This window comes from Rana temporaria, chromosome 2 (genome assembly GCF_905171775.1).
Source record: "Rana temporaria chromosome 2, aRanTem1.1, whole genome shotgun sequence".
Taxonomy (NCBI): Eukaryota; Metazoa; Chordata; class Amphibia; order Anura; family Ranidae; genus Rana; species Rana temporaria.
The window spans coordinates 57,599,344-57,612,298 of NC_053490.1; the positions used below are offsets into that span (position 1 = coordinate 57,599,344).

The 12,955-nt window shown below is 38.5% G+C and overlaps 1 protein-coding gene across 1 annotated transcript in view; it reads left to right on the plus strand.

Annotated features, from left to right (window-relative positions):
• Window positions 1–12,955, plus strand: part of DYNC2H1 (dynein cytoplasmic 2 heavy chain 1) — a 613,609-nt gene that overhangs the window by 399,055 nt on the left and 201,599 nt on the right. Inside the window, exons 77-78 of the mRNA XM_040339316.1 lie at window positions 7,848–8,008; window positions 12,678–12,803. Of these exons, the coding sequence (XP_040195250.1) occupies window positions 7,848–8,008; window positions 12,678–12,803 (287 nt within the window). The remainder of the gene's footprint in view (window positions 1–7,847; window positions 8,009–12,677; window positions 12,804–12,955) is intronic.

Consider the following 12,955-nt stretch of genomic DNA (forward strand, 5'->3'; position numbering starts at 1 on the left):
TTATTCGGACACATACGGATGAAATAATGAATTAAAACGATTCTAAACAAATTTTTCCCTTTTGCACATGCCTATAAACAAGCCCAAATATCAGTCTCATTGCATTTAGATACAAAGCAAGTGAGGAATGCGACTGCAATTGTAAATAATCAGTTATAAAGGTACAAGAACAGCAGCCCATATGGCAATTATAAGTTATGAGAGGGAGGCCCAGTGTAGGATCCATCCTAAACATTCCTACTTTGTCAATTATAGCAAGCACCAGCAGATTTGAATGTAATAACAATGTTGATTCTTTGATAAATCAAGCATTTACAGATTTCTGTTAACCATTGAGCAGTGGAAGGCAGATCCAATATTCTATTCTATCAGTAACCACAAAAGACTTCAAGAATAGGACAACTGGAATACAGTTGATGCTCTGGTGGGTGAACTGTTCTTCTGGGAGACATGAAAAAAGCTTTGGCCATAAAAATAAATTGGATATCGAGGATGTGGTTATCTAGAGGATATAGGAAGCAAACCAAAGGATGCCAAACCAATTTAAATGTCTAAGTGTAAAGTGCCTTTATTGTTATTTAGTCAACACATATTGGGAATCATAAGGGCAATACTTTATTAGGGCTGTGAAAATTAAAAAGGAGAACCGGACTGATTGAGTTTTGATAAACGACTAGACTTACCACAGAAGTGTGGCAAAGACTCTGTGCCTTTGTTGCCATCATATCACCAATTTGGTTGTTTATCAAGGCCCATTCAGCCTGGTCCTTCTTCTCACTGTCCACAGCTCTGATGAAGGGTGTAACCTTATATTCACCAAAACATGTTGACTTAATAAAAGTATTTTCCAAATAAATGGACTTGAGCCCTGAAACTGGTTGTACACTTATGTTACTCTTTCCACATGTCTTGTTTAAAGTGCTTCGTAGTTGCCTTTTTGATTTGAGAGCAGCCTAACCTGCAATGTAAGACCAAAGGTTTGTGGACACCTGACCATCACATCTATATACTTTTATATAGGCCCACAGGGATGTAGTCCCAAGGGAGGGGACGAGCACGCTGACTAACCCCCAGCCAGAACGGCTTACCGAGTAGGAACTTGAAGTGAGAAATTCAGACAAAGAAAAAAAACATTTAGAAGGGAATTCGAAGGAAAAAGTAAGTGAACTAACAATGAACTAGCTTAAAGGAACAAATTTAGAAATAAAAAACAAACCTTTACAACCCCTTTAAAGTGAGGGCTTTGTGCAGGTCACATAAGCTCCTCCACGTCATTACATTAGAGACCTGGGTTTGTATGCAGGTTATGGGAGGATGGCTCTACTTCTAAATAGGCTTTCTTACTCATTAGAGTTTAAAAAACACATAAGAAACCGACAATTTCAGTTTGGAGGCACAAAAAACTGGCCTAACAGAACATTAAAATTAAGCCCAGGCCTGCTAGAAGATTTATTATGTCGCTGGCTCAGTGATAGTAAAGAACACAAAATGCTATTTCTGCTACTTGTTTATAAGCGATCTGTAACATTCCACTGGTTATTAATGTCTAAATTCTTTAGACTCCAAATTACTTGTCATTGTAAACAGCCTCCAACCATGTGCAATGATTCAGAGGAAATATGTTCCAATGGAAAGCACTTCCTCCTAACAGATTATGGATAAGAAGCATTTTATAAGAATTTTGAATGTATCTGTGGAAATTTGTGCTCATGCTGATTTTTACAACAACTTGGTGAGCTCAGGTACTGATGTTGAATGAAAAAACTTTGTTTGCAATTGGAGTTTCAGTTTGTTCCAAAAGGTGTTCAGTAGGGTTAAGGTGAGGGCTCTGTGCAGGCCATGTGAGCTCCTCCACATCATTATAGACCTGGGTTTGTGTGCTGGGGGACAGTGAAGCTGGAAAAGAAAGAGAAATTCACCAAACAAGGTGAAAGCACACAACTGTTTAAGAGCCGGTTCACACTGGGGCGGCATGACTTCGGGGGCGACTCGGCAAGGCGTCCTGAAGACGACTTCAGAGGCAACTTGCAAAATGACTTCTGTATAGAAGTCAATGCAAGTCGCCCAGAGTCGCCCCCGAATTCGTACAAGGACATTTTTCTAAGTCGGAGCGACTTGCGTCGCTCCTATTAGAACGGTTCTATTGAATACAATGGGACGCGACTTGTCAGGCGGCTGAGTCGCCTGACGAGTCGCCCCAGTGTGAACCGGCTCTTAACATATTTGTGTGCTGTAGCATTAACTGTGACCTTCCATAAAAACACCTGACTAGGACACCCAATTTAAAGGAAGGCTTGCATACTTTTGAGGATATAGTAAAAAAATAATTGAACTTCAATATATGAAAAACACTTATCTTACTACAGTGCTTTAAACCTTTTGAGATTCTGCAACATCAAATCCATATACCAGGGGCTGAGAAGGTGTCAGGGTGACTGGGCTTTACAGATTAGACATAAAAGGAGGAAGACAGATATTGTTTTCCTGAGGATTGCTAACAGTTCTAATCCCCACAGACATAGGATGGAGAAATCAGGGTAATGTAGAATGGCTCTACTCTTTTAAAAAGCATTTTTTTATTCTTACATAATAATAACCTGCCAATTTTGTGTAGAAAACTATTTTTAATGAGGAATGGAAAACAAATGGGAGACAGCTCTATAATCACATATGGAGGTACAATAAAACTGGCCTAACAGAACATTGAAATAAAGCCCAGGACGGCTAGTGGATTTAGAGAATATTCTGTCACTGGCTCAGGGATAGTAAAGAACGCAAAGTGCTATTTCTGTTGCTTGTTTATAAGCAATCTGTAACATTCCACTGGTTAATCACGTGAAATTCTTTAGAACCTCAATTACTTGTCATTGTAAAGCAGCCCCAACCACATGCAATAATGTTTCAATTGAAATCACATCCCCAGATTGTAGACATGGACCTTATATATCATAAAATACTTAATTGCAGAATTAGGTGAAAATCAGCTGTGGATGGGAAGAAATCTCATTACGCAAAAATAATTCGAATAAAATATTAAATACATTATGCCAAAATTGGCCATTGTATGTTTTGAATATACAAGCCAGATACACTTTTTAATCACAAGTATTTATGGTGGAAAATAATGGGCATGCTATTACTGAAAAAGCAAAGGCTGCCGAGCAGACAAATAAAACAAGTTATTAAACAGTGAGTGCAGAAAAATGGCAATGGAGACTGCTGATTTGTTTTAAAAGGTTCAGACCCCAGGCCTGTCATCACAAACCCACCTTCACTACCTAGCAAGTCATGGACCTGAAACAAGTATACAAGAAAAAATGAAGCCTTTTAAAGTGGTTGTAAACCCACACATATACCCAGTGAAGTGACTGGCGTCAGGTGATAGGGAGATTAAACAAATCCTCCTACATGCGCTGTACCTGTTTATTTGCAGTCTTTTCTCCTCTACATCCATGCAAAGTCCATAATTTTTTAAGCTTGTCTGAGCTTTCAGAAAGCAGGGGGAGGAGAGATGAAGTTACACTTTGCAGAGCTCAGTGAGGATAGCCAAGAGCTGATTGGAGGAAAGGAACACACCCTTGCACACAGGAACAGAGCTTAGGCTTTCAATCAAATGTTGTGTGGTGGCTATCCCTCCCCTGTCACTTTTTTTTCTCATGTGTCAGTAAAACTTGTCAAAGGCTACTCATCCAGATAGCAGAGGAATGAGGCAGCAGAGAGAAATTACACATGTTGCCCTGAATTGAGACAAGTATGCACTATAGAGGGATATGCTTTGTTCATATTTGATGTATAGGTTTACAACTACTACAAGGAGAACCTCATGACCACTATATATTATATATATATATATATATATATATATATATATATATATATATATATATATATATATATATATATATATATATATATAGTGCTCATGAGCGTTCTCCTTGTAGTAGTTGTAAACCTTATACATCAAATATGAACAAAGCATATCCCTCTATAGTGCATACTTGTCTCAATTCAGGGCAACATGTGTAATTTCTCTCTGCTGCCTCATTCCTCTGCTATCTGGATGAGTAGCCTTTGACAAGTTTTACTGACACATGAGAAAAAAAAAGTGACAGGGGAGGGATAGCCACCACACAACATTTGATTGAAAGCCTAAGCTCTGTTCCTGTGTGCAAGGGTGTGTTCCTTTCCTCCAATCAGCTCTTGGCTATCCTCACTGAGCTCTGCAAAGTGTAACTTCATCTCTCCTCCCCCTGCTTTCTGAAAGCTCAGACAAGCTTAAAAAATTATGGACTTTGCATGGATGTAGAGGAGAAAAGACTGCAAATAAACAGGTACAGCGCATGTAGGAGGATTTGTTTAATCTCCCTATCACCTGACGCCAGTCACTTCACTGGGTATATGTGTGGGTTTACAACCACTTTAAAAGGCTTCATTTTTTTCTTGTATACTTGTTTCAGGTCCATGACTTGCTAGGTAGTGAAGGTGGGTTTGTGATGACAGGCCTGGGGTCTGAACCTTTTAAAACAAATCAGCAGTCTCCATTGCCATTTTTCTGCACTCACTGTTTAATAACTTGTTTTATTTGTCTGCTCGGCAGCCTTTGCTTTTTCAGTAATAGCATGCCCATTATTTTCCACCATAAATACTTGTGATTAAAAAGTGTATCTGGCTTGTATATTCAAAACATACAATGGCCAATTTTGGCATAATGTATTTAATATTTTATTCGAATTATTTTTGCGTAATGAGATTTCTTCCCATCCACAGCTGATTTTCACCTAATTCTGCAATTAAGTATTTTATGATATATAAGGTCCATGTCTACAATCTGGGGATGTGATTTCAATTGAAACATTATTGCATGTGGTTGGGGGCTGTTTACAATGACAAGTAATTGAGGTTCTAAAGAATTTCACGTGATTAACCAGTGGAATGTTACAGATTGCTTATAAACAAGCAACAGAAATAGCACTTTGCGTTCTTTACTATCCCTGAGCCAGTGACAGAATATTCTCTAAATCCACTAGCCGTCCTGGGCTTTATTTCAATGTTCTGCTAGGCCAGTTTTATTGTACCTCCATATGTGATTATAGAGCTGTCTCCATTTGTTTTCCATTCCTCATTAAAAATAGTTTTCTACACAAAATTGGCAGGTTATTATTATGTAAGAATAAAAAAATGCTTTTTAAAAGAGTAGAGCCATTCTACATTACCCTGATTTCTCCATCCTATGTCTGTGGGGATTAGAACTGTTAGCAATCCTCAGGAAAACAATATCTGTCTTCCTCCTTTTATGTCTAATCTGTAAAGCCCAGTCACCCTGACACCTTCTCAGCCCCTGGTATATGGATTTGATGTTGCAGAATCTCAAAAGGTTTAAAGCACTGTAGTAAGATAAGTGTTTTTCATATATTGAAGTTCAATTATTTTTTTACTATATCCTCAAAAGTATGCAAGCCTTCCTTTAAATTGGGTGTCCTAGTCAGGTGTTTTTATGGAAGGTCACAGTTAATGCTACAGCACACAAATATGTTAAGAGCCCGGTTCACACTGGGGCGACTTGTCAGGCGGCTGAGTCGCCTGACAAGTCGCGTCCCATTGTATTCAATAGAACCGTTCTAATAGGAGCGACGCAAGTCGCTCCGACTTAGAAAAATGTCCTTGTACGAATTCGGGGGCGACTCTGGGCGACTTGCATTGACTTCTATACAGAAGTCATTTTGCAAGTTGCCTCTGAAGTCGTCTTCAGGACGCCTTGCCGAGTCGCCCCCGAAGTCATGCCGCCCCAGTGTGAACCGGCTCTTAAACAGTTGTGTGCTTTCACCTTGTTTGGTGAATTTCTCTTTCTTTTCCAGCTTCACTGTCCCCCAGCACACAAACCCAGGTCTATAATGATGTGGAGGAGCTCACATGGCCTGCACAGAGCCCTCACCTTAACCCTACTGAACACCTTTTGGAACAAACTGAAACTCCAATTGCAAACAAAGTTTTTTCATTCAACATCAGTACCTGAGCTCACCAAGTTGTTGTAAAAATCAGCATGAGCACAAATTTCCACAGATACATTCAAAATTCTTATAAAATGCCTTCTTATCCATAATCTGTTAGGAGGAAGTGCTTTCCATTGGAACATATTTCCTCTGAATCATTGCACATGGTTGGAGGCTGTTTACAATGACAAGTAATTTGGAGTCTAAAGAATTTAGACATTAATAACCAGTGGAATGTTACAGATCGCTTATAAACAAGTAGCAGAAATAGCATTTTGTGTTCTTTACTATCACTGAGCCAGCGACATAATAAATCTTCTAGCAGGCCTGGGCTTAATTTTAATGTTCTGTTAGGCCAGTTTTTTGTGCCTCCAAACTGAAATTGTCGGTTTCTTATGTGTTTTTTAAACTCTAATGAGTAAGAAAGCCTATTTAGAAGAGTAGAGCCATCCTCCCATAACCTGCATACAAACCCAGGTCTCTAATGTAATGACGTGGAGGAGCTTATGTGACCTGCACAAAGCCCTCACTTTAAAGGGGTTGTAAAGGTTTGTTTTTTATTTTCTAAATTTGTTCCTTTAAGCTAGTTCATTGTTAGTTCACTTACTTTTTCCTTCGAATTCCCTTCTAAATGTTTTTTTTCTTTGTCTGAATTTCTCACTTCAAGTTCCTACTCGGTAAGCCGTTCTGGCTGGGGGTTAGTCAGCGTGCTCGTCCCCTCCCTTGGGACTACATCCCTGTGGGCCTATATAAAAGTATATAGATGTGATGGTCAGGTGTCCACAAACCTTTGGTCTTACATTGCAGGTTAGGCTGCTCTCAAATCAAAAAGGCAACTACGAAGCACTTTAAACAAGACATGTGGAAAGAGTAACATAAGTGTACAACCAGTTTCAGGGCTCAAGTCCATTTATTTGGAAAATACTTTTATTAAGTCAACATGTTTTGGTGAATATAAGGTTACACCCTTCATCAGAGCTGTGGACAGTGAGAAGAAGGACCAGGCTGAATGGGCCTTGATAAACAACCAAATTGGTGATATGATGGCAACAAAGGCACAGAGTCTTTGCCACACTTCTGTGGTAAGTCTAGTCGTTTATCAAAACTCAATCAGTCCGGTTCTCCTTTTTTAATTTTCACAGCCCTAATAAAGTATTGCCCTTATGATTCCCAATATGTGTTGACTAAATAACAATAAAGGCACTTTACACTTAGACATTTAAATTGGTTTGGCATCCTTTGGTTTGCTTCCTATATCCTCTAGATAACCACATCCTCGATATCCAATTTATTTTTATGGCCAAAGCTTTTTTCATGTCTCCCAGAAGAACAGTTCACCCACCAGAGCATCAACTGTATTCCAGTTGTCCTATTCTTGAAGTCTTTTGTGGTTACTGATAGAATAGAATATTGGATCTGCCTTCCACTGCTCAATGGTTAACAGAAATCTGTAAATGCTTGATTTATCAAAGAATCAACATTGTTATTACATTCAAATCTGCTGGTGCTTGCTATAATTGACAAAGTAGGAATGTTTAGGATGGATCCTACACTGGGCCCTCCCTCTCATAACTTATAATTGCCATATGGGCTGCTGTTCTTGTACCTTTATAACTGATTATTTACAATTGCAGTCGCATTCCTCACTTGCTTTGTATCTAAATGCAATGAGACTGATATTTGGGCTTGTTTATAGGCATGTGCAAAAGGGAAAAATTTGTTTAGAATCGTTTTAATTCATTATTTCATCCGTATGTGTCCGAATAATGAAAAATTTGTCCGAATTTCAATTCGGAACCAAAACGAAATGCACATGCCTACTTGTTTAACCCTCCTCTGTTTTGTTTTGTATTTTAGGATTGAAAGAGTTGTCTCCCGCCCCTCTAAACTTAAAACGTCTCAGTAAAGAAACACTGGCTATCGAACCCATTCTCATTATTATATCTCCTGGAGCTGACCCATCCCAGGAACTACAGGAACTTGCCAGTGCTGAAGTTGGCAGAGAATGTTATCGTGAAGTAAGTATATAAGACCACCTGGTTCATTTATTATGTTTGGCCTTCAGGTTTTGAATGTAAAACTCTAGGTGGAGCTGTTTTATCATCTAAACTGGGATTTTATGGGTACAAATGATGATATTAATATGCTGTGAGCTGTTCTTACTGGTCAGATTCCATTGCTTTTCATAGGTTTATTGTGTTCAAGAGGTTTATTTTGATGTGTAATACACATCTTAAGTGTTTTTCAGTTATTCCATGCACTGTGAATAAAGTGTACCTGCAGTTCAGGAGCAAACCGTATCAAAGGAGGATAGGGAAAGCTGTTGCTCACTTTTTTCCTAAATACAAAGGTTTACTGAATCTTAGGGGAATAGTTAAACCTTGACATTGCATCTGTACCAGCTAGGATCCTGATTGTTTCATGCTGTTTCCCCTTGGCACGTTCATAACACCATGGCAGCAATGGGGAGATTAATTTGTGTAGGAGTTTGGTGTTCGTAAACACACTGTAATTTGTACATTTATTTTGATTATCAGGACATGTCAGGCCACTTGTTCTTGTAAGGAATGGCTGTATTGTCTGACCTGGTGTGAGCAGACACATGTCTTTTACACGCATAGACTTTGAGTTTACGACACAAACCTTCAGTGTTGGATAAAGTAGACCAGCGCTTTTTCCCCTATGTTTTTTTTAGACAAAGTAGAATTTCCCACCCTAATCTAGCAGTGACAACCATGACTCTGTGTCCTTTATACAGTATATTGCTTTTTTGACTCCACAAAAGTGCTAAAGATTCCTTTCAGTATTATGATGTCACTAGCTGCTACTTTACTAAGAATAAAGTAGTCCAAAAAAGAAAAAAAAAATCAGGAAATAGAATACGCTGCCAATATGGCTGCCATGGCAGGATCAGTGGTGAGGGTAGATCCTATTATTAGGATAGTAAACCACAAAAAATACTTGGCAGGATGTAAAGCTACACTCCAAGTACAATTTTATTTTCCTTTAAGGAAGACCTATCACTCATCCGCTGTGAAAACAACTGTTTTATGTGCTTCTTTGTCAGTTTCCTGTTAATTGGATCTGTACTCAAATGCTAACAAAAATGGTGTTAATTGGCATGCTGCGATGGATAAAGCGTAAGAAAAAGTGTGAAATACTCCAATTTCCTGGAAAAAAAGCTTATTCTAGTTCTGGCCAAATATCTAAAGGCCTAGGTTTTCCATTGCTGGCCAAAACATGGAGACCTAGCCACTTGGTTTTGTAATCTTAAAATAAATAGTCTGGTTAATTACAGTGTCTCATCACTACATGTACAAACATATACCCTTACTTCTCTTGATTGGGATTTTATAGGCACAAAATACTACAATATCAAAAAACTTTCTTAGTGTGTGAAAAGATGCACCATATTATTACATCATTGTTAAAATCATCATACTGTATATAAAACAATATAAACTAGTTGATTACATAATCCACAAAGAGATCTCCATGTTGTAACACATCGGCAATTGTAGTGCCTCAATATTGTCATAAAAATAAGCCCCAACGTGTTTCAATTCATCCATGAATCTTTATCAGGGGGCATAAGCATGGTGCAATAGAACATATGAAACGTCAACTGCTAGGATGGGTGTGTAATGACTTGGTAATCCACACAGTGTATAGCTGAAGATGCACAGGATGAAGCATTACAATTGCTGGTATGTCATAGTAGTAGTATTTTTGCTTATAAAATCCCAAACAAGAGAAATAACGATATGTCACTTTTTTGTAATCCTTGCTAGTCGTTAAGAGGGAAACATGAGATCATATGAGTAGGTCTTTATTGTGTGAGCACCACTAAAGGTAGCCTGGGGGCAAGGAGTTTCTTAGGAAAAGACACTTGTGATAGTTATTTGATTACTTTTTGATCTAACCAGTTTAGCAAGAATAACATCTGAACTCATGCTCACTGTAATGACTGGCATGTTGAACTTTTTGCTTCATACCGCAGATGTTTCAATAGTATATTAGCTTCTCTTGTCAATATATTGCACAATGCCTATTGAATTATTCTCATGGTTGAAGTGCAAAGCAAACAGGATAATGTAACTAGTAGTCTTTCAAATAGAAACAATGTATAGAGAATTTCTCTTCACGTATAGTTATTTCTTTCGGGGCTTCTATTAATGCCTGTAATATCATGGTCCCATCATGGTCAGTTATTATATTTAGAGCCTTCACGTCGCACGTTACCAAGTGCCATCCATCCTGCCATTCGATATCACCCAGGCATTTTAGATCTTCTTTCATGTTTTTTAGGTATGAGAGTCGTTTTTGCACCAATTACTGTATGTGAAGGTCCATGTATTCGGAAAGGCTTGAAGTGTGAGACCAGACTCCTAAAACTCTGGGTTTCCGAGCAGGGTGGGGGGTTATTTTCTCTGCTTTTAAAGTTCCAAATCATTTTAAGGACTACTTTTTTTAAAATATTGAGGCTCCCCAATAACTTCAACAGGATCGAAAAAGGAATTGGACCTGGGAGAATCTCTCTCCACATTCTCACTCTTTTCAATAGGGCTTTTTGGAAATATTTTTTCAATGTGAGTTTCTGATTGGAACAAATTGTAAGCCTTTATAGGACAGATGTTTTCCTCCTCTGTCCAAATACTGAATCTGGGGTTATAAATGAATAAACACACACACACATATATATATATATATATATATATATATATATATATATATATATATACAGTATATGTATATATATATACACACATATACTGTATATACTTGAGTATGAAGCCGACACGAATATAAGCCGAGGCACCTAATTTTACCACAAAAAAATGGGAAAACGTATTGACTCGAGTATGAAGCCTCATACACACGACCGTTTTTCCTCAGTAAAATCCATCAAGAAAAATGCTGGCAGAGCATTTTTGCCAAGAAAAACGGCCGTGTGTATGTTTTTCGTCGAGAAAACTGTCGTGGATCTCGACGAGAAAAAAAGAACATGTTCTTCTTTTTTTTTTCTTGTCGGGAGTCTCAATTTCCTCGTCGTGCCCAGCTTTGAAAAATAGGTGCTCCCCGGCCGTAGGTCCCCCCCAGACAGCAAACTTTGCACACTTGTAGAGGAGAAATGGTTCTACATGTGTGCTGAGTTTTGGCTCAAGGGGACCTACGGCCAGACAGTACCGGGTCCCCAAATTTAACAGAGAAATTACCGTTTAACATGGGAGTCTATGGAAGGGGTGCCCAGATTTGAAAAATAGGTGCCCCCCGGCCGTGGGTCCCCCAGACAACAAACTTTGCACACTTGTAGAGGAAGAGTGGGGCTATATGTGTGCCGGGTCCCCAAAGTCTGGGAGATCAGGCGCAAAAAGGTGACTCGAGTATAAGCCAAGGGAGGCGTTTTCAGCACCAAAAAATGTGCTGGAAAAACTCGGCTTATATTAGAGTATATATGGTGTGTGTGTGTGTGTGTGTGTATATATATATATATATATATATATATATATATATATATATATATATATATATATATATATATATATTGCATATGACTCCTGCTTTGTGGTTGAGTTTGACTAAGTTTCCACCTCTGAACCTTCTTTTCATCCTTCACTTCCCTGTTTGGGACCCCCTCTACTCGCCAGTAGTTTTTTGTAATTGCATGCATCCCAGATGGAGAGAATATATGTCAGATTGAACAGCTGAATGCAGTACCTATGGGAATTTTTTTAAATTGTTTGTTACACAGGTTCCTTTAAGTAGAAAGTGATTGTTAGCTATACTATCTTGTTTTTCGCACAACACTTTAACCATGAGATGGAAAAGCATTAAGCAGTTTATCATTAAAGTGGACCTTCAGTAATTTGTTTCATCTTTCCATCTATTAAATCTTCTTCCCTTGTTGTTTTAACTTTAATTTTTTTCTACCAGTAAATGCCTTATACATACCACTTGCTGTTTCTTGCCTGGTAAAAAGCCTAGGCTTATGGCATCATGCACAGCTTGCTCTCTCTTACTCTCGTAAGAGTTTGCCAGGAAGGGAGGGGGGGCGAGTAATAAGAGGGCTAATGAGAGCTGCAGAGCTAGAGGTGTTTGTCTGTGTAAATCCAGGAAGTGAACAGGCAGCAGCTTCAGCTGCCCACAGTTAAGATGGCTGCAGCCAGACTTGGTGGAGGGAGATTTCTGCAGCTTATTTGTCAAGTACACAATCACAGTATATATAAAATAATATGCAAAGTGTTTGGAGGGAAGCTTCAGAATGGCAAAGATGTTTTCATTACAAATTATGTGAGCAGACTGCAGTTCCTCTTTAAGAGCAACTTCTACAGGGATGTTTGGTGAGAGTATTTATGTTGCTTTTGGAGTCCAGAAGCACTCTTTTTTTTTTTTTTTTTTTTTTTTCCTATTCGTTTTTGAAAGTTTAAACCTCGGGATGGAGAACTTTTGAGAGCTGGCTTTAAGAGTGAGCACGAATATCCACCTTTTATCTTTTTACTAATCTATTTGTACTTCATGCCACAGTGGTTTCCCTAGTTTGTAGTAAATTGCTTTAAATTGAATTCTCTGCATTAAAAATCCTGCCTTTACTGTGTCTAGAGGATAGCTGTCAGTGTATGGTTATAAAGTGTAGCTATGTGTAATTGTTAAGAATTTGCTGACTTGAGTACAAAACTGTGCTTGTAGGTGGCGATGGGACAGGGCCAAGCCGATCTGGCTGTCCAGACACTGAGAGAATGCGCCCGGGAAGGGGAATGGCTTTGCCTCAAGAATCTGCATCTTGTCATCTCTTGGCTGCCAGTCCTGGAAAAGGCAAGTCAGACAAAAATATTTCTTAAATTATTCTGAATATACTTAAACATATCTTTTTAATGTTTTATTCTTTACTGTCATTCATGAAAGCAACATCATCTCAAGAACAACATTTATATAGGTCTGATGCCTGGTAAGCTGTATTTTAAGCC